The following is a 27,162-nucleotide window of genomic DNA, read 5'->3' as shown; positions in this document are numbered from 1 at the left end:
TGGAGGTGGGGCAGGTTTATCAGGTACCCTGTTAAACAGCACTGGCAGTTACCAGCCCAGCCACACTTTCACTGTCATGCTCACTTCCCATGGCCAGAAGAATTCAAAATTATAAAAGCAATGAAATTCTATAGCTAAATAATATTTTCCTCAGAAGATATTATTGGACCAGAAGCTATTTTCACTGGCATCATGTCAAGGGAATTGCTTATCTCAGCAGGTAGAAGAGAGGATTATTTTGACTAAGGCCATCCTACCAACTAGGAAAGCCTGCCCTTAGGGACTGTAGACTCAAGGTGGATGTAGTGAGACAGAAGGCTAGGAAGGATGATTCTAAGATGCTGAGATGTTTCCTTCTGTGGTGGCCAAAAGCTGCACGTTTTGCCAGGCTGGGCATTGTAGGTAGGACCAGAGCAGGGCACAAACAACCAGTGTTCTCCTGATGGGGCAATGCTGCTAGGGAAAAAATGTGGGCCCACGTGGATGGGAGACGAACAACTGTCTTGGCCAGGCATATACTATGTGCATAATGGGACAAGGGTCCTTGGAGAGAAATGGTCAACAGGCCTAAAGACAGAAAAGGAATGGGCAGAAAAGGCAAACTGGTGCTATGTGGTCACCCATTGCTATCCCCAATAATCCCAATGAAGAGAGAGCTAGTGGGTTAAGGGAAAGAAGTCCATTTATCTCACACCTCTGTGATGCGTGACCTCTGAGCACAACAAAAATGGTAACAATTAGAAGCTTCAAAACCAGAGAGTGGCCTGGATGGACTGTGGTTAATGGGGAAGGTGTGGGGAGGCCAGGATGGCCCTGAGAGGGCTCAGGGAGAGCAGGCACAGGACTGGTCTTCTTCCAACCCAAATGAGAACAGCAGCAAGAGCAGCAGCGTCAGCTAGGAGTGCAGGGGTGGTGGTGCCTCATTTCTGCCTGTCAGGAACTCATGGGGCCTCGTTGGACCCAGTCCCATTGCCTTTGTTGACGTAGAATGGCCGGTAATGAGGCTGCAGGGAACAAGAGTAGTTAGAGAGGGCAGATGACAATGGAGCCTACTAGCCAGACCCACCCAACTCTAACCTCCCCCAGGAAGCAGCAGTGGTCTGAACCTTAATAATTCTATGGGTCTGTGGCCAAACCTGCAATCTCTATCTACTCTGTGATCAGGATTGAGCCCCAATGTTATCAAAGTCTCCAAGTTCAAATCCTACTTAGAGTTTATTTCCATCAGTTGATTGGTGAGCTTGAACCTTGGACCCATCATCAAATTTTCTCTACACGGCCCAGGAAGGCCCTCCCAGCACTATTATAGCTCCCATTTATATAGTGCTTTCTACTTGATGGAAGAGTACACACCACTGTTTTATATAGACAGACTCATGGAATTTCTATAACCACCCAGTTAAGTAGGTTACTGCTACCATACCCATTTTATAGGTGAACAAACCAAGGCACAGAGGGGGTAAGCAATTTGCCTGAGGTCACCTAGCTGGTAAGTAGGGGAGCCAGGACACCAGCCCCAGCAGTCCGGCTCCAGAGTCCGCCCCCACCCATTTGCCCAAACCACTTCTTGAGTCTCAAGAATTCCAAGTGTTTGCTTCTGCTTTCTTTGCATAATTCTCCTTGACAGAGAGGTGAAGAGAGGGCAAGCAACTGTCCCAGCCCAACACAGACCACCTCAACCCCTCCTCTTTTCTCATCCTGACTCCTTATTCAGGATTTCTTAGGATGGAGCAAGCAACAACTCTCCTGCCAGCTCTGTGTATTATATTCTGCAGCAACTTCACAAAATCAGCACTCCCCTCTCTTCCCAATCATTCATCACAGCCCTGAGAAACTGCCTGAAATAGAAGTGTACACTTTAGCTGCTGGTTACCAATACAAGCACTGTGGACCCCTACAGAGCCTCCAGGAGTGGCTTTGTCCCTGAGCTGAGACAGAGACTGAGCCCAGCAAACACCTGACTGATCCTCATGCAAGAGACATCAAGAGTGCTCCAGCCCCTGCCCTTGTCAGCCTAGAAATTTATTTACTAGTAGCCTCTTTCCTATGTCTGTCTGGAATAACAGACATGACATAGGAGATGACATAGGACATGACATCTGGAATGGCTCTAGCTCAGTGTCATTAGCTACCAAAACCTTAGCTCAGACCTCAGTGAAACTACCTACTAAACAAAGGAAGAAAGGAAGACCTAAAGAAGAAATGACACAGGCCAAGTCACACAGCTACTTGGTGGCACACTCTGGACCAGCACTCTTGAACCCCAGGTGTCAGCTTGGACCCCAAAGCAAAGTAAATAGATGTGGCAATGGCTATAGCCTTTCTTTCAGGAAGACTGGGTCAATAAAATGTAAATTTACCCAAGTCAGTGAAAAGTGCTATCTTTTTTTGGAGACCAGAGTGATGGATAGGCAGAAACAGAGAGCCCCATGGCATCTGGAAAGGATGCTCTCTCTTTGCTCTGCCCACCCCTGTACCCTTTCTGGTTCAGAGTCATAGCATGTGAGAGCTTGAAGAGCTATGAAATCATCCTAGCCATTTGACTCATGTTACAGGTGGGGAAACTGAGGCACAGAGGAAGAATGACTCACGCATGGTCACATAGCAAGCTGGTGGGAGGGCTGGGACCAGATCCCAGGAACACTGACTTCCAGCCAGCCATCTCAGCATATTACTATCTGCCTATATTCTCTCAGGACTGGATGCTTAGCTGGAGACACTGGAGCCTGCTTTGCCAGGTATCTCTGGGTAGTGATGAGCCTTCTCTGCTGAGATGCAGGGATGTGGGAAAGTATGTGGTAGAGAGGGGAAGGACTGAGCTTGGGAATGGAAGGCTCCTATTTTCTCTCCATATCTGCTTTGTGCAGTCCTGCTGCTACAATGCCCCTGGGCCCAGCTCTAAGTTACACATACAATCACATAGCTCCAATTGCCAGAAAATTAGAGTCTCTCCAACTAAACCAGCCTCAGTTAGTCTTTGTGGCCCCAATCAAATCACTGCCTCCTGCTCTGACCTCCAAATGCAAAGACAGCAGGGAGCCAGGGGCTCCACCCTTCAACCTCAGTAGATATCACCCACACCTAGGCCATCTGGGTGGTCTCCTTCAGCAGGGCCTAGCCTGGGCCTTCCTGACAGAAGCATTTGTCAGGGTAGAGGCACAGTCTGTGAAGGAAAGTCCCTGATTGGCGAGGTCTTGGCCAAGAGTCAGGCATGTCAGGACTATAGGGTACTTGGAGTCACCTTATCTCAGCACCACATTATAAATGTAAAGAAACAGAGTCTCAGAGAGGAATCTGACTCGCTCAGGACCCACGGCCAGCAGGTAACTGAACATCAAGGCTCTGCTTTCCTCTGTGCTGCTCTTCAATGGCTCCAGCTCAGCATCATTAGCTACTGAAACCTGAATGTATCTATTCCTAACTTTGCAGACTCTCCTCACCCCACCATCACCCCAATCATCACTGTGCTATCCCAAGGACATGGAACTCATCTCTAGGATGCCTGTCCCCTGGGCTGAGCATTTTACACTCCCAGAGCTGGCAGCAACCAAGCCGTCATTAAACAAGCATAGGTACTCACAACTATTTGCCAAATGAATTTAAAAAAACAAACAGGGCTGCCCATTTTACAGATTAAAAAACTGAGGCTTAAAAAATACATGCTGCCCAGGCCCCCTGCCTATTAGCCCTGGGTTTCTACTACCTTTAGGTCTATGCAGGTATTCAGGCCACCACTGCTTCCTCCTACCATCCCATGGTCTGAACACATTACCATCCTCCCACACAACCCAGGAAACTGATAAGTCATTGTCCCTGGTGAGACCTGTTCAGTGTCCAATCTGTACATGCCTGTGTCCACAGGCTCTTCTGATCACTCCCCACTCACCAGCAAAGTCTGCTTGCCAGATTTCCAAGTCTGGGGCTGGACCTTGGGGCTCTGGCTCCTCATGAGGGAGGGATAGCCTGGGGAGACAAGAAACTCTGGTCACAGGAACCATGGGCAGGCAGTCAGAGCCTGCAGGGTGCAGATACCATCTCCAAAGTGGTCACTGAACTCTATCCAGCCCATTGGCAAGTATAGCCATCCCTGAAGAGGCATGCAGCAGCTGGGGTCTCACAATGGAAAATCCTGGGGAGGTCTGCCAAAGGGAAGTGGCCTCAAGGCAGACAGAAAGAGGAGGAGCAGGCCAGGTAGGCTGAGTCAGGCAGCAGAGGACTGTCACCCCCAAATCTAGGTCAGGATTTCCCCCACCCATCCTGAAGACTCACACCCCTGACCACGCCCCCCCCCCCCCCCCCCCCCGCCAAAGCCCAGAAAAGCCACTTCATAAGCATAACCTGCCAGGATTCCACCTAGATGTGCTCATTCCATCTCTCTAGTGTGCATGAATGATGCTCCCCATTTATTGACCCCACTCATGCTAAGCACCATACCGGCACTTTGCAAATGTCTCGTTGAGACTCCACCCTATTTCTGTGAATTCAGCAGCTTGCCCTGAGCTCCACAGCTAATAAGCAGGATTTGAACCCAGGTTTTACTGGTCTCTAAAACCCACCCTCATGTTCCTGCTGCCCAATTCTGCTGCCTTTCCCCTACATCAGAAGCAGGAGGGTGGGACCCAGAGAGGGCCATGTGGCTGTGGTCCAGGGTTAAGCAAGCCCAAGGGGTCTGGAGCATTTGGGCACTGTCCAGGCCTGATCCTGAGGACACTGGCACAGGGTGGGGCTCCCGGGGTTACCTCCCCACTTCTCCCCAGTGAGATCTGTAAGGAGCTGTGGTCCACAAAACTGTGAAAAGAACTCTCAGTGTCAGCCATCAGCCTGTAGGGAAAGAAAAGGCTGTGACCTGAAAGCAGAGGAACTTAAGAAATCTATAGGGTCTGTCCTTGGCTGGGCCACCTAGAGTCCTGTCCTGTCCTGCTCTTAGAAACATAAGTTGGTTAGACCCAGAAACCACCTGCAGCATTGCCAGGATGCCAGCCAGCTAGCCCATTTCTGGGTTGGCACTTGGCAAAGGGGCAGAGACAAAGCAGAGAACCCAGGTCTCTCCCTGCATTTGGGTATGGACAGACTTGGAAAGAGAGGGTTGTACTGATCCTGAGTGGGAAGCTGAGAGAGAGGGAATTCAGGTCTCACTCCATTCCCAGAAAGATAATCCCATAACAGCCAGCCATAAGAGAGGTGAGGATAGGGGTTCGTGGAGGGGGTCCAGGAGGCCAGCCTTATGCAGCAGGTAGAAGAAAAGGGGAGGGGAGCCAGCAATGACAGTGGGACATTCATCACCTTCCAAAGGGCTTTGGGCAGGAGGAACCAGGACACCCTAGAAGTGGCAGAGAGTCCCACAGGCTGTTCCACCTCCCCACTCTGGTAGAAAATGAGGAGGGAAAGGAAACAAAGAAGTACCAGAATTATTTTTAAACAGCCCATTGGTGTCCAATGGTTTGGAAAACTCTGTGGTGGCCTGTCCCAAGGTGGTGAACTGATAGGGGAATTTCTCAGTGCCTGATGGGAGAGGGAGAGGTATTAGCAGCACAGTGCTGATCTCAGGAGGGGCCAGAGGGAGTCACATTTCATCTTGGGGTGCTGCAATTCCACAGCCCTTGCTCAGTCCTAGCCCAGCACCCAGCACTCATGCTCTCTGCCTCCCCCAGGGCTGCTGGAGTGGGTGTGGGTGAGTTGGTCTTCACAGGTGGGGGCTTTCCTTGCACACATGCAGCCCTGACCAGAACCCTCATCCAAGGCCATTCCCAGTGGATTTGGTGAATGGATCTGAATGAAGGTGACAGCAGATGTTCCCAGGCTATTCCTGAAGGACATGGTGTGTTTGAGAAGGTGCTCTCCTAAGGCAAGGCCTGTAGAGGAGGCTCATCAGGCTGATAGGGAGATACTGAGGAACATGAAAGCTCTAAATCACACCTGCTGGGTGGCTTTTGACATGGGCTTGACCAGAGGGAAGTGGGGGTAGGATCTGTTAGAAGACAGAAAGACCAAGGAAATCCTATAGTTTCCGAGGGATTCCTGCAGGCTGGGACCCTCTAGTCATATTCCTTCCTCCTTCACCTTTCTGATCATTCCAAGAATATTTGTCCTGGGCATAGTCTGGGATCCCAGCTAGGAAGGGGCCACTGGATGATAAAGCCACCTTCAGAGACCTCTGCTTGGGGGTTTGCTTGCCCTGAATATCCCTTTTACCCCCTCCCTGAGCCCACTCAACCTGCTTATCCTTTCTACCAGGCCAAACATCTTAGGTGCCAGAAGAAAAACTGGGTCACTCTCACTACAACCTACCAGAACTGTTGCTTGGACATTTCCAAAGAGACATGAGGGCACTAGGCTCCACTGTGAGCTTGGGCTTGGCTCACGCCTTTCTCTCAAAATGACCCAGCCACAGGGAACAGGAGGCACTGACTACTCAGCCTTATCAAAGAGTCCTAGGAACAGAATCAGACACAGAGGCCTTAGAGATCATCTAGTCCCACTTTTCCCAAAGAAGCTTTGCAGGACCTGGCTCTTTGAAATTTGACAGGTGTTATATGGTCACAGGGTTCTAGAGTCAACCATGGCCAGAAGTCAGTGGGTAAACATAGTTAAATAAACTCTGAAGTTGGAGAACTGGGGAGTTCGGCATGATGGAAGCACCTTGGGGATACCAGGGGTGACAGCTGTATAAGGTGTGGTATGTCCCTGTTTCCCTGATGCCAATGCCTGTTATCACAGGGCACAGCGTTCCCCCTTATGGAATAATAGTTTGTGATGAGACAAGTTCGAGAAATGCTGTTGGGATATAGCTGTCCCTGACAGTGAAGACATGGATAGTGGCAGCTGTCTGGCTTTCAGTCCAAGGCTCTGCAACTTCAAGGTGAGGAACTGGTGAGTGAAAGAGCAGAGACAAATGCAGGGCTTGGTGGGTGACAGGAAAAGCGGGGGGGAAGGGGATACAGAGCTCACCTTTCAGGGAGAAGGAGGAGCTGCCTTGGGCCACAGGTAGGTCATCAGAGCTCTGCAAGGTGGAAGAGTACTCCCAGACCCGGGATGTGTAGTTACCTGGAAGTGTGGAAAGGAGGGTCCTCAGACCAAGGCAGTCTGGCAAGGGGGTCAGAGGCAGGTTGAGCCATTTCTGTGCCTCTCCAGGCCTTGTCATGCCTCAAACCAGTATACTTCTGAGCCCAGGCATGCTTTTTGCCAATCCTTCTTGCCATAAAAGTTGTCCTTGTGAAGTATAAAGTGTCACTGTGTCCCTGCCTTATCTAGGGATCCACTGTAATCAGATGAAGATTCTAAGTCCATCATACATAACCTATAGCTCTTTCGTGGGCCATTGCCCCCACCCCTCACCACAGACTCCACTTTCTGGCTTCCATCTCTCCCATCCTCTCCATTGCCCAACATTCCACCCAGGCTGCACTCTGCATTCCTTACATATACCAGGGTCTCTGGCCTCTAGGCTTTTGCACAGACCAGGTCCTCTGCCTAGGGCACTCACTGTACATGTAAACTCATGTGTTAGGGCTTCAGGTGTCAGCTTCCATGTAATCTTCCCAAATCTGTGTGTAACTCAGCCCATGCCCCACCTCACCCACACCCCTTGTCCCCTGGGTTGTAGTGGCATGTTCAATTGTCTGTCTTCCCCAATGGGCACGGTGGGGCAGAGGGTCTAGTCATCTGGCTCAACATCACACCCATGCCTGACACAGAGCCTGGTTCCCAGAAGGTGGTCATTGTATAGTTGACAGATGAAGGAATGAGCAAACAAACAAATAAATACAAACACATGTTAAAATTTAGGGACAGAGGCAGCTGATACAAGTCCTGGAATTCTGTTTATCAAGTGAAACAGGCAGACAAATGTCCATTTGCAAGCATGTCCCTGTAGTCTAGAGGAAAGAGGCAGTGGGGAGGATGTCCAGGACAGCATGGTCACCACTAGGGCATTTGAGTTGGGGAGCTTCAGGGCCCCTGTGGATGATGCACTCTTCTCTGGCCCTTTCCTTCCAGCAGGTCTGGGGCTGCTTTATTAAGCTCGTTTCAGACAGAGTTCCCATTCCTGGAAATCCTCTCCCATAGCTGCCTGCAGCATGGGCTCAGGCTAATGTTTGGGCTCAGCAGTCAGAGGTAGCTAGGGCTGTCCACCTGCTCCAGTGTGAAGCCTCTCCCACAGTGTCCTCAGGAAGCCTCTGCAGCATGGATCTTAGTGAGCATATCCACCCAAGGCTGTAGTGGGGCCATATGTTTTGCCCTTTCATTCATTCATTCATTCACTCATTTGTTCACTCTTTTTCAACACATGTTTCCTAAGCCCTTTCTTCTAGTCCCTGCGGTTGCAGCAGTGAATAGGACAGACCCAGCTTCTGCCCTCACAGAGATCACAGTCATGCATATGATGGTACAATGTGAATCCAATACTGGACATAGAGGCCTGGGCATTGCCCTGTCCATGTGTGCCCTTGACCCTTCAGATCTCCAGGACCTTGTTCTCACTGAAGAGTACCCCCAGCACTCCCTTCTTTGCCTCTTCAGACCTTCTGGTGCTGTGTCTAAGGTGGGGGCTCTGGTGGAGCTGGCTCAGTCCCCTCCTTCTCTGCACATGGCTGGAAAGTACCAAGGAGCCCCCAGGGTAGAATCAGGGCCCCCCCCCCCAGAGTAGAACCAGGGCCTCCCAGGGCCTGGGATCATTGCACATATGGTCCTGTCTTTAGTATCAGGGAGCAGAGAAGGCATGCATATGGCCTGTCTCCCTGGGGAAACCAGGTCTCCACTTTTACTTAATATCTATGGGTCTTAAGGGCATGTCACTCTCTCACCTCACATACCAACAATACCTCCTCAATTTCCAGAGGTGGGCCCATTCCATATCATTCCACCCTTTCCATCTATAGCTACACTAGTTTGTCTTAACCACTGGACAACTTTACAATGAGGAAGTACACAAATCAGTAAAGATATCTCATGCCCTGATACTCATTGAGGGAGACCTCCACACCTAACTCCAGATTCCAGTTCTCCTGAAGCAACCTTCAAGGAGATCACATGGACTCACGGAGTTCCAGTGATGCTGCAGTGCCTAGCTGCCTTTTCTCTAGCCTAACAATGTCACACATGTGCACACACATGAACATGCACACACACATACTCTTTAAGCTATACCTCACCACCCATCTCTGAGCTCACAACCCTAACCCAGATCTCCACATCCACCTCACATTGGGGAGTCTAACCCCTCTGCCTGTGGGTCTACTCCCCTCTCCTGCCCACAAGAGTCCTGCCCACCCTTGAGCTGAGCCACTCCCTTACCTTTGGTGCCGTAGAGATTATTGAAGTTCTTCTGGCTGATATCCTTGGAGAGACGGCTGGGGGACACTGGCTGGTATGATGTTCTAGCCCCTGCTGTGAAGCAAAGCAGAATAGGCTGTCCTCACAGAAAGGTGGGTATGGCTCAATAGGGAGCCTATGTATCTGACTTGAAGGACAGTTAGGAAGGATTCTTTGCTCCTAAATGGCCCCCAGTACCTGTCCCAGGACATAGATTCCACCATTATAACAGCCCCTTTGGGTCTAGAAGAAGGTGGTCACTTAATTTACTATTCAAATTGCAACAATTTTAGGAGTGAAAGGGTGTTACTCATAATTATGCCAAGTGCACCAGGCATAACCCTAGACAGTTCTGGACAGACTGATACACATGGTTACCCTATTCGCGAGCACTGAGGATCACCAGAGACTAGAAAAGCCAGCACTCCCTTCCTGAGCCAGTTGCCATGTGACTGAAACCAGAGACTGGGAAATGGGGATCCTGTGAGGAAGGAAGGCCATGGAAATCATAAGGCATTGGGCCCTTGGACAAGTGAGGGGCTTGATGAGCCAGTGCCCATGAACATGAACCAGATAATTCCCCCTAGGTATGGGAGCCTTATACTACACAGGTGTTTACCACCACCCCCACCCCCCAAATTTGGGCTCTTATATCAATCTTGAAAGGATGGCAGAGTGGAATATATACCTCCAGTTTACAAACCAAGAAAATATACCCCCCATGTGTGTCAGCCTGCCCCTCTCACCTAATCAGCCTCCCCTTGAGTTCCAACACACCTAGCCCAGCAATTGCTGGTCCTTTCTCTAAACCTTTGCACCCACAGTTCCTCATTGCTCTTACCCCAGTGTCCTCTGCCATCATAGCCATGCCCTCTTTACTGAGCATTCTGCCCCCTTTCTAGGATCCTGGAGACTAACCTCTCCTGGGAAGCTTTACTGTCCAATTCCACTGCCCCAAATCTCCTAGACTCAAGCTGGTAGCCCTTTGGTGGCCTTGTTTTCTGATTTTGCTGACTCTTGGCCCTTGCCTTGCCTCAGCCATGAGCCTGGGAGCTCCCAGAAGGCAAATTTTCTCCTCCCACCTGTCCCCAAGGTAGGGGCAGAGACACTGGATGAACCTGTTTCTTTCATCTACAGATTTCAAAGCCTCACTCCCACTGAGAGAGCTGGAAGCTCTCCTAGCATGTGAGTCCAATATCCTCTCTTCTCAGACAGGAACACTGAGGGGGCATGACCAGTCCAATGCTCTCGAGGTGACATCTTGTTGAGCCTGTGCTTTTTTCTCCATCCCCCCTCACAGCCTGCAGTGGAGCCTATACTCTCCCCAATCTTCTACAGAACAGGGGAGCAAAGCAGGGACAATTTGGGGGTCTTGCTGCCACATCAGGGTCTGGTCCTCAAAGGAATGGGAGAGCTAGAAAAGAGGCACCCTGGGTGAGGGATGCTGAGGTGCTTGCTTAGTGTAGGTCTCACAGAATAAGTACAGAGGGAAGCACCCTGAGAAGGGCAGGGGGCAGGACTGGCCACCCCACACCAGGAATGTGGGGATGGGGAACTCCACTGCCAGCTGTCTAGCCAGGTCTCCACCAGAAGTTCAGGTATTTTTTTTTTCAAATTGGGTGGAGCAGCAGAGGTTCCTCTCCACTGAGCTCATCCTGACAAACCCCTAAGTCCCTCCCAATGTATGTGTGTCTGAGGTGTGTGAATCAGTGCTGAGGACTTGAGGCTCCCCTCTCTCAGTCCCTTGTGCCTTTTCCATGTGTCCTCTCTGCTTTTTCCCATAACCTACTCTTCTCCAGACTCCCCCCACAAAACACATGCCTATATACCTTCCTCCCACCAGAGGTTGGTGAGCCTGGCACACCCACCTTATATACTGGTCATTGTTGTGGTTTGTTGTTGGTGCCAAAGAATGTGACAGGCTACCATAAGGCAAAGACAGGCAGACACTGGTCTACACCCACACCCAGGCTGTCACCATTTCAGGACAGGACTCTCCAGGGCATGGAGGAGGGCTGAGAAGGCCAGGATGTATGGTATATCAGCCCACATAGTGAGGGAATGGTGAGAAATTGAGAAGAGCCATCAGTCGCCCTGCCCTTGAGAAGCAGAATGATTCTTGGGGGAGCCAACTCTTTTACAGGACTACAAAAACCTAAGAAGAAGCAAAACACAGCTTGGTCTGGCAGATGGGAGTGGGTGAGACTAGCAGCCAGGGGACCTTCTGGAAGGAAAGAGAAGGAAGGGTATGGGCTAGAGGTAAGGGAAGGGTAGGGGCTGCCTGTGTCACAGAAGAAGGAAGCCGCTCAGGAGCAGGGTGCCAGATAATATGTCACATAAACCAGGGTGCTTCTGAGAGAAAGAGGAAGCACTGTTAATGGTTCCATCAGGACGACAAGTACATGCTAGGACAGCCCAGGCAGACTGAGGATAGTCCCTTTACCCAGGTGGAATCCAGCTGAGTCCTTCCCAGAGTGGTAAGACTCACCCTTACCTTTCGGTGTGAGGTACATGGAGTATCTCTTCATGGTGTCTGGCACATTCCACTCACTTGTGTAGCTGTTAGTGTAGTTGTTCATGTAGCGATGGTCCCCCCCTGGGAAGGAGCAAGGTTGAGTCAGCAGAGAGGCTGTGTGGAAGAGAAGCTGGCCCACTGAGGGCATCCCTGAGCTTGGCTGAGTCAGCCCACAGCCTCCTCTGCCCCAGGGAGAGACAAGGGTCCCCAACCTTGGGGAAAGGTAACATCCTTCCCAGCATCCCTTCTGCTCTTGAGCTCCTGGGGGAATAGGGGATTGCAGTGAGCCATTCACCCTCCCTTGGACAAACCCTGTGGGTAACATTATGTGCATAGCACTTTGCAATTTACAAGGTGCTACTGATATCCATTTCTTATCTGGTGTATATATCAACCCCTGTACTGTTACAAAGATCCATTGCCATGTGGCAGATAAGGAAATTGAGGCTCAGAAGGTGAATAAAGTCACTTGGCCAATGTCATATGGTCAATACGGACATAGTTGGGGTTTGAGCCCTGCCTCACTTCCTAGCCTTGTCCTAGCCACTGCTGGCATCTCAAGTGGGTGCAGTGATATCCTGGAACTGGTCTCCCTAGCCAGGGATTGTGCAGAGGTGTGCAGAGAGGAGTGAGCCTCTTATAGTAGGCACAGACTCCTCCCCTCTCCTCCACCCCAACCATGAGACCCACAAACCCAAATGAATTTATGGCCCAGTGCTTGCCTTCCCTAGCTGCCTTCTATCCTATTTCTTTTTCTCACAATTTCCCCATCTCCTGTTTTCCCACCATCCTTCCCTCTCTCTCTACCCTGGGCAAGAGGAGGAACTGAGTGGCTCAGACCCTAATTCTTCATCTCCATCACCTTTGCCTAGCAGGCTCTGCTACACAGTAGGCACTCCATGACAAACAAGTGTCATCCTTGGTGTTTTCCTAGCCCCTTCCTTCCCTTTCCCAAACCCAGGATGAAGGTGGCCCAGTGCCCCTTAGCCCCCAGGCATTTGATGGTAGAATGAGACCCTGGTCTGGTGTGTGAGCTGGTCTGGTGTGAAGGAGAGGATGGTTACTCCAAGATCTGACCCATTGGCCACCCACCTTCTGCTTCCTACAGCAAAATACTTTCTAAAACACAGTGTAGCAGCAACAAAAACCAACATGGAAGTCCAGGGCTTCAGGCACAGGTGCATGGCTGTTGACATCAGAAGCACCCATCCCTGCTCCTGGAAGCCACTTCCCAACATACCTTGTGTAGGGCACAGGGCCACCCTGCACAGAGGCTATGGCCAATGCAATCATGACCTAGAAATTACACAATGAGTGGATGGCAGGCAGGGTCCATGTAAGACTCACAGGCCACTTGGACCCAGTCAGGGCCATCCTCATAGATTTGGCCAGACCTCAGCTGAAAGTTTCCTCTACCAGGTTTGTACCCCAGGGACTGTGATCATCACACTCTCTAATCCTCTGCATGGCCACCAGCACTAGTATCTTCTCAGATGAGAAGACATGGGAAGTTGAGTAGCAGAATATAAAACACAAATGCAATACAACCCACAGGGAAAAGATTTTGTGAGTGAGATTTCAGAAAGCCAGCATAGAGTTGTACTCAATCTCTGCCATCTGTCACCATTGCCATTGTCACTACAAGGAAGATTTCAGGAGCTGAGTTCCACTTAAAGCCAAGAGATTTTCTTGCTGCAATGGCTTCAGTCCTCAGGTGTAACTTGATGTCCCACAGTTTCACAGGGACACTGTGATGTCACCATCTCCAAAATATACAGGTGCCCTGCTAAACCCTGCACACTATTATCCCCTTCTCTGCCCCCAAAAGTCTTATGTTCCATCCGCAGACCAAAGCAGAGGTCACTTACTTTGGTGTTCCTGGGGCCAAAATTCATTAATCAAGCTGTGTCCTCAAGGCCTGTGTTGGCCTTGGCACTGGGTGGGGCTTTGGGGAAAGCATCCAGGCTTTAGGAGCTAAAAGGACTGGGTTGGGACTGGTGGAAAAGATTTAACAGGGTAGTCTCTCAAGTTCAGAGGCTTTCTGTGAGATTATTCAGTTGGCCTCTGTGGGGTGCAGCATGACTCAGAAAAGAAGCTGACTTCAGGGGAGCTGGTGAGTCACTGAGACATTCTGTGTTCCACTCTCCCTATCCTGGCCCCACCCAGCCTCTGGGTGTAACACCACTCAGCACAGTCATGGCAAGTTCTCCCTCCAAGCACAGTTCTAGGTCACACTTACTGGAGTCTGCAAAGCTACCAGTTTAGAGTCTGGCCCTTACAAGTGGCAGCATCTACACAGCTGCTGGATTGGGCCTGACAATCAAATGTGGGTCTAAATAAGACCAGTCGCTGAGTTTGATGGACAACCGCAGAACAGAGACATATGGGCAGCCAGTGCTTAGGTGCTCCTTACCCTGGAGGCCCCTTGTAATGGCTGTCTAGCTTTTGCAGCAAGTTCAATGAGGGGCTACAATCCCTAAATCTTAGTACCAGCACCTTAGATGCAATAGGTGACTGGGAACGATGAGGGATTAGTTGGAGGATGCCAGCCTGTATCAGGCAGCAAGGATTGACCTAGAAGAAAAATGCCCATGGCCTTAGGGTCTGCCCACAAGAGGGGACCTACCGTTCTCCACGTGGTTCCTTTCAATGAAGTTACGGCTTAGGTCTGCCTTGCACATCTTCTCAATGTGACGCATGCACACATTGAGTAGGTCGTCCTTGAAGTTGCCGAGTGACTGCCCTAGGCCCTCCCCCTCCAGCAGAACATGATAGGTGGGCAAGGGCGGTGGGAGGGAATAACTGCTCATCAATGCACCAAATTCCTACCAAGAAAGGAAAGAAGCCATTAACCTCTGGGGTTTTTAGAAGTTTCGGGGGGTACTTTTCTGCAAAGGGCTGTCACAGACCAGCTGGGAGACTCAGAACTGGGATCCAGAGATGCTGGGTTCTAGATTCAGCTCTGCTATTTATTAGCCCCATTTCTCCTCACTGGGGATAGCAGCTTGTCTTTCTGTAAAATGAAATGGTTTGACTAAAATACACTAGATGCTAACATTTCTGTTAGGACTAGCAGTCAGATATATGTCTCCATAATTCCCACCTCCAACACTGAGTACATCATGCCTGTCTCATAGGGTTTAGGAGAGTAAAATGAGCTGTGAATACTTTGAGAGTGAAAGTGCTAAAGAAATGCAAAGAATTACTAGAACATTGTGTATTGGTCATGTTTGTATCTCCACCTTTCATGCCACACACAATCCTGACCCAATACTTTTGCACCTCTACTTTCCCCTACCCCTCACCAAAGAACCTCTATTTCTTCTCAAATTCTAATGGGCCTTCAAGAGCCAGTTCAAATTCTACCTTCTCCACAAAGCTGTCTTAGATTACTCGTGTCTTCTTGCACCTCTCACAGCTTCCGCAGGCACTTATCTCCTGAATCACATTTTATCATGTAATTATACAGTCTTATACCTTGTTCTCTAATTGTATGTCTTGTCTTCCCAGTTAGATGTGGCTCCTTGGGGGCAAAAACCATGGCTTATAGTTCTCTATTCTTTTTTTTAATTACTTTATTGTTGTTCAAATACATCTGTCTGCATTTTCCCCCCACCCCAGGCATCCCCAACTCACTCACCTGCTTCCACCCCCACCTTGGATTTTTCCATGTGTCCTTTATAGTTGTTCCTGAAAACACTTCCCCCCTTCCCCACCTTTATTCCATCCCATCTCCCCCCTGGTTACTGCCAGATTCTTCTTAATTTATTCTTCAAACCCCTAATAAGAATACTAGTCATGCAGTAGTACCCAAAACACATTAGCAAATAGAAGGGTGGATGAATGACTCAATAAATAGACAAGATCAAAGATGACAAATAAGCAACACTTACCTGCCACTATCCTGTAGCCAAAGCAGGCATCACTAATCAATCACAGAACTTTTTCTATTGTGTTGGGGCACTGTTTGTGCATATCAATTGAGGTTGGTACAAGGTGATTTTTGTGTGCATCTTTGGATTAGGTAGGGAAATGGCTTGGAGAGAAAAATTAAATGGATAGATGGGGGAGCTTGGATGGATGAATGATTGATGAAATGGAGTATGGATAGATAATCAATGAAGGTATGAGAAAGTGGACAAGAGGACTGAGGGATTGAATGATGAAAGAGTTGCTTGTTACCTGGAGAAACAGCACTGAGTCACTGATGCTGTGCAGCTGCTCCCTGGTCTGCTTGTCCTCATGCAGCACCTTGGCCCTTTGATCTAAAGCATCCACAATCACCTTCACTTGGTCCACAGCATCCTTCTCCCTCTGCTCTAGTGCAGCACTCACTTCCTCCTTTTGCTTCTCCAGGTCCCGCACCAGGTCCCGAAAGTTCTGCTCCAAGATGGCCTTCTCATTGGTGGTGAAACTCTAGGTTCAGAGTGAGAGAATAGAGGAAGGAGAGTTTAAAAACTTCTTTATGGTTTTTAAATTAGTTCCTATGTACCTTTAGGTTCCCAACACAGTCAGGCTATCCCAACTCAGCAAGCCTATTTGGCCAAAATTTTCATTCAACACATCATTGAAAGATGCCATTTTTGAAAGAGATGGCCAGGTATTTTATAGCCCACCTTCCCTAATCTATCTGTGGCTCCTTCCCTACTATCGCTCCACCCTTGTGCAATTCTACGGGCCCAGAAGTGCCTGCATGAGTCAGGGTATGCTCATTGAAACCTCAATCAGAACAAAACCTCATTCAGAAAGTGAATTGATGGATGTTTATGTGGCCAGGGTCATGAGTCAATAATTTCATACTGTGGTTCACAATTACTTGAACCTTGGCAGATATGCCTCTAGCCACATTGGCACAAGAAAAGAAGAAATGGTAAGCATTTGATGTCCAAGTAGTCTGGTGGACCAAGCAGACAATGGGGACATTCGAAGACAGGTTGTTCTAAGGTTGTTTCCTGGTATAATGTGAAATGAGTTTTAGGTGATGGACAAGATTCTACCTGGATACCTGACCCAGACTTAGAAGGGAAATTGATAGGAACGTTAAAACAAGTGGGAAAATCCAAAGCCAAACAAGTGTAGGATGTAAATGTGGGCTTACCTTAAACAGGAGGTCTGCCTCCTTCCAGGAGCACAGGTGGGGTAAGAGTGCAGCAAGGGAGAGGCCTGGGGGACTGCTTACCTTGATGCGGTCCTTCTCCTTCTGCCACTTCTCAGCTTCATCCTCAATCTCAATGATCTTGAGCTGCAGCTGCTCCTTTTGCAGTGACAGCTCTGTCTGCAGGGAAGGGCCAGGGATGGTGAAAAAGTCAAGGGAAAGAGGCGGAAGAATCAGGGAGGGGTCTTACCAGGGGAGTTAACTTGGCAGAGCTCACTCATCCACCCAGCCACTCATTTAGCAAACCCTCATTGGGACCTCAGATAGGCCAGGCACCATGCCAATTGCCAAAGATCCAAAACATTGTTTCACTGTAAACTCAGACCTCTGGGATTGGACATCCCAACCATATCTTTAAAGGGTTTAAACCTTTGCAAGTCCTTTCCACCCAATGTGAGCTGGAAGAAGGCCCATTTGTGGGGTTTCCACTCCTTTCAATGGACCTAGGGCCACCAAGAAGAGGGAGGAAAGCTCCTGCCTCTTTCAGGCTAAGGGATGGAAGGGGACTTAGCCCAGATCAGCCTGGCCTAACCTAACCCAGTCCAGCCCAGCCCAGGGAGTGTCCTGTGGCAAAAACAGTATGTAACATTTTTATGGCATGACATGAGGCCTATGTTGCAAACTGGAGCCAGGTTTGCTGCTGGAGAGGACTCTGTCTGGGCAGGCATAACTATAAACTTGCTAATGGAAAAAAGGAATGCAATCTTCAGTTTGGACAAGATAGAAGCTTTATTTAGTGAGTGAAGCAGTAATGGATAGATGCCAGAAAAGCAGGAGAGATTGTAGGGATCCCTGCTCAAGAGCAGAACACAGACTGTTGGGGTCTGAGGAAGGTTAAGAAGATTTATCAGGAATGTGCTGGGACATGAGCTCTTAATATCCATACATCCCTTCCATTTGGAAAAATGACTTACTCTGAAAAGCAGCTACAATAGAGGCAAAAGGAGAGCCATGAAGCTAAGGTCAATTCAGTTCAGGCAAGCCAAGGGGCACCTTTTTTTCTGCTGGGCTCCCCACTAACGCTCTGAAAGCACCTTCCAGCTTGGAAACAAGTGGGTGATATCCACCTAACAGGCAGAAAAACTAAGTCATTGAGAAAGCCTTGGAGTGTACCAGGTCTCCTTGCTACACTGGGTTTTAAATGCAGAGGCCATCCCTTTCTCCAGTCATTTCTTTGAGGAATCCACAAGAACAGTCAAGAAGAGGAAGCCATAAACAACTAGGAATATGAACTTCATCAGCAAGGAGTCCTGAGCAGCTGGGCACAGATTTCCCCACATGTCAAACTTCCTGAACATTTCACATCACCAAGGGGTTTGCTGATGGAGAACCTTCTGCAGACACCAGGGAAGTGAATTGATGGTGGAGAGAACTTCCCTGGATTGTTTGGAAAAGGTGTCTAGAGAGCTGTGAGGCTAGTAGAGAAGGTGGAAAAGACCTGGGACAGGCATTGCAGAGCTCCCCAACAGAAAGTGCCTGATTTCACCTCCCAGCCAAAAACATACTCCTGGGCTTTCCAGCTAGGCGACTACAGTTTCTTCCCAGAAAGTATCTGCCCTTCTAGCAATGAGCTGGAAATCCCACAGCATGGAAAACGCCTCACCAGAGATGGAAAATTGTTGTCAAGGGGAAGAAATAAATAAAGGAGAGTATGGAGATTTGGCCAGGTCTCTGGAAAATGGCTGAGGAGGAAGCCTGGCCCAGTGGGAACAACCACAGTGGTGGGAAGATAGAGAGCAAAGGAAGACCCCATCATGGACAGCAGAGACTCAATCCTCACACTGTCTGAAGATGCAGAGCTCAAGAGTCCTGAATACAGTGTTGGCAAAGCCAGGGTACTGGAAAGTCCCAAGAAGTCTGGACCTGAAAGGCAGATACAAGCTGTGAGGAAGGAACCAAGAGGTTGGATAACAGGTCTGTCCCAGGCAACTTTTCCATCCCTAGAGAACTCCCACACTGGCCTAAGTTTGATGGGACAGCTGGAACCCTCCCTCCCACTAGCTCAGGGGTAGAGAAATTGGCACTTAAGTTTCTTATCCCCACCTCACCATCCCCTAAACAAGGTTTGATAGACAGGAAAGCAGAGAATGAAAGTTCATGCACTCCCACCTCAGACCTGGTGGGAGTGGGGGGAAGGGAAGGCTTTCTATGAAATTAGCATGGGGAACCCAGGAGGGAGTCCACCCAGAGCACAAGGCTGGGAAGCCAAAGGCTTAAATTCAGTTACCATCACCTCCAGGCAAGTGGTATTTGCAAAGTGACTAACTTGTATGTGCCTCAGACTCTCCATCTTTCATGGAGATAGAAAGAGGACTGCCTCCCAAGGAGGCTGTGGGATGAACTAGGATCAGGGCATAAAGTTCTCTGAAGGTGCCTGGTATGGAGAAAGAACTGAATAGTGATCCCAGTGTCACTGTTGTGGCACCTTCCATGCACCAAAGTGTTAGGTGCAGTGTGGCAGGCAAGCCAGTAGGGCACAAGTAAGTGAGGGCAGTGGACAAGTATAATCAGGTGAAACCTTGGCGTTTAGTAATGAGTGCAGCATGTGTCACTGCATTGGGGTCCAGGTGCAACATGTATACTATCAGGATACAGAATGAAATGTGCATAGAAAGGCCAGGAGATTGAGACTTAGATCAAAAGTGCAAAATAGAGGCTTCCATCGTGGATAATTGAGGTATGGAGGACACTAGGGAAACCAGTATGGAGGTAGGAAAAAAGGGGTGAGGGTAGATTAACTACCTGTAAGTGGGAGATTTGTTCAGAAAAGGTGAAGGCCAGAGTAGTTAAGAATCTGGAGTGAGCTTAAGTGCTCAGGGAGACCTTCTGGGAGCTATGGAGGATGGGAAGGATGAGGTTGCATCAAGGCCTACAGGTGAGAAAAGGTCATACCCAGACAAGCAAGGATTCACTGGCAAAGAGGAGGGAATAAGGCAACTGAGCACTGATGAGGGAGAATCTGATGACATTTAGAAAAATATAAAAGCCTAGACCAAGGGCAGAGGGAGTCAGTCCTTACACAGGAGCCCATCTGTGTAAGAGGGAGGGAAGACTGTAAAGCTAGCTGAGGTGTGGAAAGGTGTCTGTCAATACCAGGGTAGGAGGGGGAAGTGGCTGGTCTAGAACCATGTGAGGGCAGTCAAAAATGGAGACACACTGTCTGCAGCAGTGGATGGAAGAAGCAGTTAGCATAGAGAGAATAGTCTTATTTCTGTGGCACACTAAAGAAGTTGGACACAGGCTGGGAGGAGGCCTTGCTCCCACAGCACACCTTGAGAGACCAGAATTGCAGAACACAGTGGGGTCTTGTAAGGGATCTTAGACTGAAAACTCTGTGCTGCTAGAGCAGTCCTTTCTCGCCTCTAGGATGAGGAGGGTTTGGAGTGAGACCTCTGGAGATCTATCCAGTTTCTGTTTACCTCTTGTCAATACCCCTGCTAGAAAGGCAGGATATAGAAAATAATGTAACATAGGAAGATTCCAAAGATATTGGGTTCTTCTGTAACACTAGGGAAGAAAGGATACTAATTGTATTACTGAGAACCTACTATGTGCCAGGCATTTCTCCTTTAATGTGCACAACCCACTGTGAAGGTGAGTAGTGTTATCCCCATTTTACAGATGAAGAAACCAAGGCCTAGAAAGACAGCACAGCTTATCTGAGTTCTCCCAGCTGGCATGTGGTAAAGCTGAGATGCAACAATTCTCTTACTCTACCATGTGGCCTCCTAACCTCCAGGCTGTTCTCTGTACCTTCCAGGGTATCATCCTTCCTTCCACTCCTGCTACTTCAGCTCACCCAGGTTTTCTCACCTCACAGGTGAGTCCATCTCTCTCTTGTTGTTCCCTTTCCTCCCCATACCCTTCTCTGTGCCACTTAAGGCCCCAGCTATCTCTCTCCCTCTGTCCCTCCTCCCTTGGTAGGTGATTAAAGCCTCTGATGTCTGATGGGGCCTCAGCTTCCCACAGATCCCTATTTACCCCTCCTTCCTGACTCTCTCCTAATCCCACTTCATTCTTTTCACCCTGCTCAGTCCTGTCCCTAAATGCCTCCTTTGTTCCCTCTTCCACACTTGTATGGTTGCCTCTCTGGTGCCTGGGACAGGCCCTGTGTGGGCCACTCAACATTGAAATCAGAGGTTTCCTTGAAAGTAGAAAGTGGCACAGCAGCTGATGGTGTCTCTGCTTGAATGGGGCCTTCAGGTGCAGACACAGCTGAATATTTTCCTAGACATATGTTCTTGCACTGCCCTCAGTAGAGGGGAGATTGGACATCAGGCTGTGATCTTCTGACCAAATTAACATGGGCTGTTGACTGTGACATTTGCCAAATGAGCCAGTTAATTGCCAAATTTGTACTCTGAGACAAATGGTAATCTTAGCTAGATAAGGATCTGAAAATCTAGATAGATTTCCACATTTCTACTCAAATGTCAACAAGCCCATTATTATTCTGCTTAATTGGGGCTTGTATTTCTTTTTTCTTCCTCAGGTGTTAGGACAGGTAAAGTATAAAATAGGGTGGGAAGAACATCACCCAGATCATCTCTGGACAAGATGTGGCCCTTGAGGAAGTAATCTACTTCCCTGGGCCTTGGTTTCCTACTGGTGAAGATGAACTAGATCCCTGATTCTCAGTCTGGCAACACATTTGAATCCCCATGGGAGTCTTAAAAATAAAGATCCCAGCTCTAGCTGTGATAGCCCAGTGAATTGGGCACAGGTTAAACCAAAGGGCTGGTGGTTTGATTCCTGGTCAGGGCATATGCCTGGGTTGCAGGCCATGACCCCCAGCAACTGCACATTGATGTTTCTCTTTCTCTCTCTCTCTCTCTTTCTCCCTCCCTTCCCTCTCTAAAAATAAATAAATAAAATCTAAGCCCTGGCTGGCGTAGCTCAGTGGATTGAGCTCGGGCTGGGAACCAAAGTGTCCCAGGTTCGATTCCCAGCCAGGGTACATTTCTGGGTTGCAGGCCATAACCCCCAGCAACCGCACATTGATGTTTCTCTCTCTCTCTTTCCCTCTCTCTCTCTCTCTCTCTCTCTCTTCCTCTCTCTCTCTCTCTCCCCCTCCCTCCCTTCCCTCCCTAAAAATAAATAAATAAAAAATAAAATCTTTAAAAAAAAATAAAATAAAATAAATAAAATCTTTTTAAAAAATGGTTAAAATGCAAATTAAAAAATAATAATAAAATAAAATAAAATTTAAATAAAGACCCCAGGCTCTGACACCCTGGTTCAAAACTTTGTGAGGTAAGGCCCAGGAATCTGTGTCTTAACAATTTATCAGGCAATTCAGGTCAGAGATTAGTTTTTAGAAGCCACTGGACTCAGTGTCTCCAAGGACAGCCTGCCAGTCTATGAAAATAAAGTTTAAAATGGTGGAGAGGAAACAGCCTGGGCTGCAGGTACACTAATAGTTTGAACCACAGTACCGCCAGTCCCCAGTACTGACAAACTCTGGGTAAGTTTTTGACATCTTTGAGCCTATTTCTTCATCTATAAAATTAGTGTGGTAACCCCCACCACGTGGGACTGTTGACAGCAGCAATCATGTCAATGTCAAGACCAGTTCTTAGCACATAGATAAAAACTAGTGTGTGTCTTGCCCATTTGTTCTTCACTTTCTTCCTCTGCCTCCTATCTCTAAACCTCTTGTATTTTGTTGTTTCCCTCTCAGCACCCATGGAAATCATCTCACATCCTTTTCTTACCTACCCTGTCCTAGAGCAAGAATTCTCCCCCAAAATCTCCTGGAAAAGTCCTCCCAGCCGCTCCATCACATCCAAGGCCTTTAGCCTGCCTTCTCTTCTTAAACCCCAGTCACTGTCATCTGTCCAAAGAGCTTTCTTGCCTACACCAGCACAGCCTTTAAGGCTGTAGGTCCAGTGACTGCCCATGCCCAGCAGCCTAGCAGCTCAGTTTTCATGGAGGAATAGACAACGAGGTAAGAAGTAAAGCTATGGGGCACAGTCAGAGTAACAAAGTGAGCCAAATGATGAAGTTGGAAGTGTGGCTGAAATGCTAAGTCTGAGCCTCACTGAGGAGCAAGGCACTCATGCCTCCAGAGTGATGCTGAACTGAGTGCTACTCCACATGTGGTTTACCATGTTCTCAACCAAGAGCCTAGCCTTGACCCAAAACAGGGAAAGGACACTGGTGGGTGCAGAAGCCAGGCAGGCTGCCCCAGAGCAGGCAGCCATTCACCATGGGGAGTCCACCCTAACTGAGTGCAGTAGGAGGGACTCGGGTAGACACAGGAAAGGATGCACATGTACATGGTAAATTTTATCAGCATAATCTAGCCTGGGAAATGTCCAGAAGCAAAGGTGGCAGACAAGATAATATCTGTGGGACCCATTGTGATGTTTAGAGTGAAATAAAAAATATTGTGATCTCAGGTCCACCAAAGAAAAGATTGTCTTATTGCCATACCAAGTGACCTTGCCCCAGCACTGCCTCTGCTCAGAGTCTATAGGTAGAGCTGAGGCCCAGCAGATGAACACCCATAGCCCTGTGTCATGTACAGCTTCATTTAGCTAACTACAATAGTTCTCAGATGATCTAACCTGGGTTCTCACCAGCCAGCCTGTATAACAGGTTCTGGACAGAGCTCCTTGTAAAAAGCTGTGTGGGGGCTGATGTTTGGGCCTGAAGGAGATGCCTTCAAAAGATGCCATGATTGATGTAACTCCACTCTGTGCCAATGTCCCCCACTTCTGACATTCTAGCAGAGCCAGGCCTAGACAAATTGCTTTGTCCCATCTCAGTCTCCTGGCTGGTTAGCACCACTCTTTCCTATCTACTCCTATGCTGATGGCACACATTGCTACATGAAGCTCCCACCATTAAAATCACTTCAGTAGATCAGATGCTTTTCCCTGAAAGCTCCTGTAAAGTGTACATATTCTGAATCCTATCCCTTCAATGCTTTTCTCAGATACTGGGAGTGAACTTAGGAGGATTCTTGCTCAAAATGTGTAAGTTTAGATAGATCCCTTCCTTTCTCTGGCTTGTGTCCTGCATGCAAGGTAAAGGGGAGACAGATGAAATTGCTAATATTCCATGCAGCCTGGCATTCTGTCCTCTATGATTTGATGTTTACCTAGAGCTACTATGGTGTAACAAGGCAGATGCTCCAACTTGTTTGTGTGTCTGAGCTCTACCTGCTGACCTGTATCATGATCCCTCAGGGGCCAGGACTGTGTCTTTGAGTGTTACACAGTCCCCAGTGCCAGGGCATAAACTCCAAGCTCCTGGGGCCCCCAAGGAGAGATACCCAAGGCCCTTCTTGTCCTCCAGGGGCACTTGGGCTTTTCTTAACTGGTCATACCCTTGTTTCAGATAAAATTTGGGGCCAAACCCTACCTATAAAACAAATAAATAAGAGTGTGTGCTATTGTAGTAGATGTGGGAACATGGAGCCCTGGCTTCTTTACACCAATCTTGTCCCTTTCTCATCCATGAGGCCTCAAAGACATTTCCAGAATTTGTAGGATTCCATAAGGGTAATTTGAAAACTACCAATCTAGCCCAAAGCCCTGCTTCAATGTATAGGAAAACCAAGACTGAAAGAATGGAAGGGAGTTGTCCACAGCTAATTAGAGGCAAAAACCAGATGAAGATGATTTCCCCTTCTTCTGTTTTGATTCCTCAAGTAATATCCTGAAGAATGGATTCCATGACCTCTGCCCTATCTCTTTCCCAGTATGAAGCTTGAAGCCAGGCTGGGGTGGGAAAGTAGGGGGAACTGGGAACACCTTCTTCCTGGGCCAAATGAAGCTTTTGAAAAGCATCTTTGAGTATTTCTCCATCTCCAATTTTTCCATCCCTGCCCAAGGGTATGGGCAAGGGGTGCAGAGAGAGGGTAATCCACAAGCTCCTGGTTTGGGCAGACAAGTCATGGAAGGGTCCTGTGCAGCCCCATTATGAGAGGTGAAGAAGCTCTTGAAGAAAATCGGTCCCCTGCATGAACCACCAGGAGGTTCATCACAGTGGGAGGCTGCCCATGGCAGGAAGCTGTGTGACTGCTGGAAAGAGCACACCCAACCTCTGCGGGGCAAGGGGCAGCTGCCAAAGCTGATCCTTTAAACCAGAACACCTTCTCCATGTCTACCAAATTCACAACCTTCACATGCCTGTACTCCTCTGCATAGAAGTACAGGCATAACCACATATATAAAGCCCATGCAAACATACTTGCATATCACATATACAAATATATGCAAACATCCACATATGCACATAAATCCCCACATTCATGTAAATACACACACACATGTTCACACCCCACCCCCACACAAACAACTCTTAATAATAGTTTCCATCTATAGACAGGCACATTCTTCATGCAACCATACACAAAAAGCATACTGGGAGGCCACTGAAGGAGTCAAGAGACGGGCTGGGGGAATCAGCAAAGTGACAGTAACCAGAGGGGAGGGGGAAGGAGAATAACTTGAGAAAGATGGAAAAGGGTTGTCAAGGCACATGTATAAAGGACCCATGGACAAAGCCAAAGGGAGGTAGGTTGAGAGTGGGAGGTGGGGGTGGGTGGGGTGGGGAAAAGTGATGGGGAGAAAATGGTGATAGCCCTACTTGAACAACAATAAAAAAAGGAAGGGAAAAAATTAAGTATAAATCTCAAAAAAGAAAGAAAGAAAGAGAGAGAGAGAGAGAGAGAGAGAGAGAGAGAGAGAGAGAGAAAGAAAGAAAGAAAGAAAGAAAGAAAGAAAGAAAGAAAGAAAGAAGAAAGAAGGAAGGAAGGGGAAGGAAGGAAGGAAGGAAGGAAGGAAGGAAGGAAGGAAGGAAGGAAGGGAGGACAAAGAAGTGGGAGAGTAGGGAAACCACAATACGCAGAAAGAAAATAGGAAGGAAGGGAAGAGGGTCATTAAGGAAGGAAGGAGGAAGGAAGGAAGGAAGACTCCAGCTAAGGCACAGAGCTCAGGATTAAGTACTGATTCTCTTACAGACTTGAACTTATCCTATGATCTTTTCTCAGCCTGTATTTGCTCACCTAGGAAAAGTCCCTATCTCCTGATGCCTTAGAGGATTGGGGAACTGTCTTTGACCCCAAGCCTGGGGGTATGCAGAAACAAAAATGAGCTAGGGACAGTGAAGTCTGAAGCCCCTAATCTTAGAAATCCCCAGTGGAGGAGATCAGATGGAGAGACACCAGTGGTGAGAGAGGGAAGGCCTGGAGGGCCAGTGAAGGGCCCAGTAAGTTACCTCCTTCTCGGCCTTAGCCTCTTCAACAGTCACGGTGCTGTGATTCTTGTGCTCCTGGAACATACAGAGGTAGCAGATGCAGGTCTGGTCCGTCTGGCAGAAGAGCTCCATGGTCTTGCCATGCAGGGGACATTTGCGGGCCTCAAAGTCCCGAATGGGTTCAAGCAGCTGGTGATCGCGGAAGGCAGCACCCTCCAGGTGGGGCTTGAGGTGCAGCTCACAGAAGGAGGCCTGGCACACCAGGCAGGATTTGACAGCCTTCTGTTTGTTGCCAATGCAGGAGTCACACAGGACCTCCTCTGAGCTTAGCTTGGAGTGCAGGAGGATGCCTGTGTCCGCCCGGGGGTAGCTGTTCCTTCGAACATCGCCAGGCTCTGTGATCTGCGAGGCAGGCTTCCGCGGCTCTGAGAAGATGGACTTGCGAAGCTCCGCCTTCTCAGCAAAGGTGACCGGTGGCTTCTTGGCAGCCCCCAGCTGGAGCCCAGCATAGGGAGATCTCTTGCTTTCCCCAGTGTCCATGCTGAAGTAGTTGGAGCCCTTGTCATCAACGGACTCCACAAACTGAATGATGGGCCGCCGCCACTCATTCCCGGAGAACAGGGAGCTCTTTCCCTCACCTGGCTTCAGGGTGCTGCCTAAGCTCTTGTCCCCAGCTGTCTCCCCACCATGCCCATTGGTGGTCTTGGCAACTTTACCATCAGCCTTGGCCCCATTCTCCAGACTGCTGGTGGGGACTGGAAGGCTGTGGGCTTCCCTGGATTCTGGGCTGGCCCCATTGCTCTGGGAGGCATCTGCAGCTTCCATAGTAGGCACTTGGCTGGTCTGTTTCAGGCTCACCGAGGCTGCAGGGTGGTGACTTCTCTGGCGGGAGTCTGAGCGGGAAGTGGGACAGGCAGCCACAGAGCCCAGAGACACACCTACAGGAACAGGGAGGAGCAGGAGGAATAGAGAGGTG

At 48.9% G+C, this 27,162-nt stretch overlaps 1 protein-coding gene across 8 annotated transcripts; it reads right to left on the bottom strand.

Annotated features, from left to right (window-relative positions):
* TRIM29 (tripartite motif containing 29) lies at nt 1-27,162 on the bottom strand. 8 transcript variants are annotated; one of them, XM_036028390.1, is made up of 10 exons: nt 26,208-27,162; nt 17,004-17,099; nt 16,007-16,240; nt 14,451-14,649; nt 11,798-11,905; nt 9,292-9,381; nt 6,949-7,044; nt 5,404-5,502; nt 3,887-3,963; nt 1-1,004 (listed from the first exon to the last, which is right to left on the bottom strand). In XM_036028390.1, the coding sequence occupies exons 1-10, from the start codon at nt 27,009-27,011 to the stop codon at nt 942-944; spliced, it is 1,866 nt and encodes a 621-aa protein (XP_035884283.1). In that variant the 5' UTR covers nt 27,012-27,162; the 3' UTR covers nt 1-941. The 8 variants fall into 8 exon arrangements, with proteins under 8 accessions (XP_035884283.1, XP_035884286.1, XP_035884285.1 ...); XM_036028393.1 differs by having other exon boundaries at nt 11,804-11,905; XM_036028392.1 differs by having other exon boundaries at nt 9,292-9,384; nt 11,804-11,905; nt 26,208-27,161.

The sequence above is a fragment of the Phyllostomus discolor genome, chromosome 6 (assembly GCF_004126475.2).
Source record: "Phyllostomus discolor isolate MPI-MPIP mPhyDis1 chromosome 6, mPhyDis1.pri.v3, whole genome shotgun sequence".
Classification (NCBI taxonomy): Eukaryota; Metazoa; Chordata; class Mammalia; order Chiroptera; family Phyllostomidae; genus Phyllostomus; species Phyllostomus discolor.
This window is presented reverse-complemented; position numbering and strand designations above follow the sequence as displayed.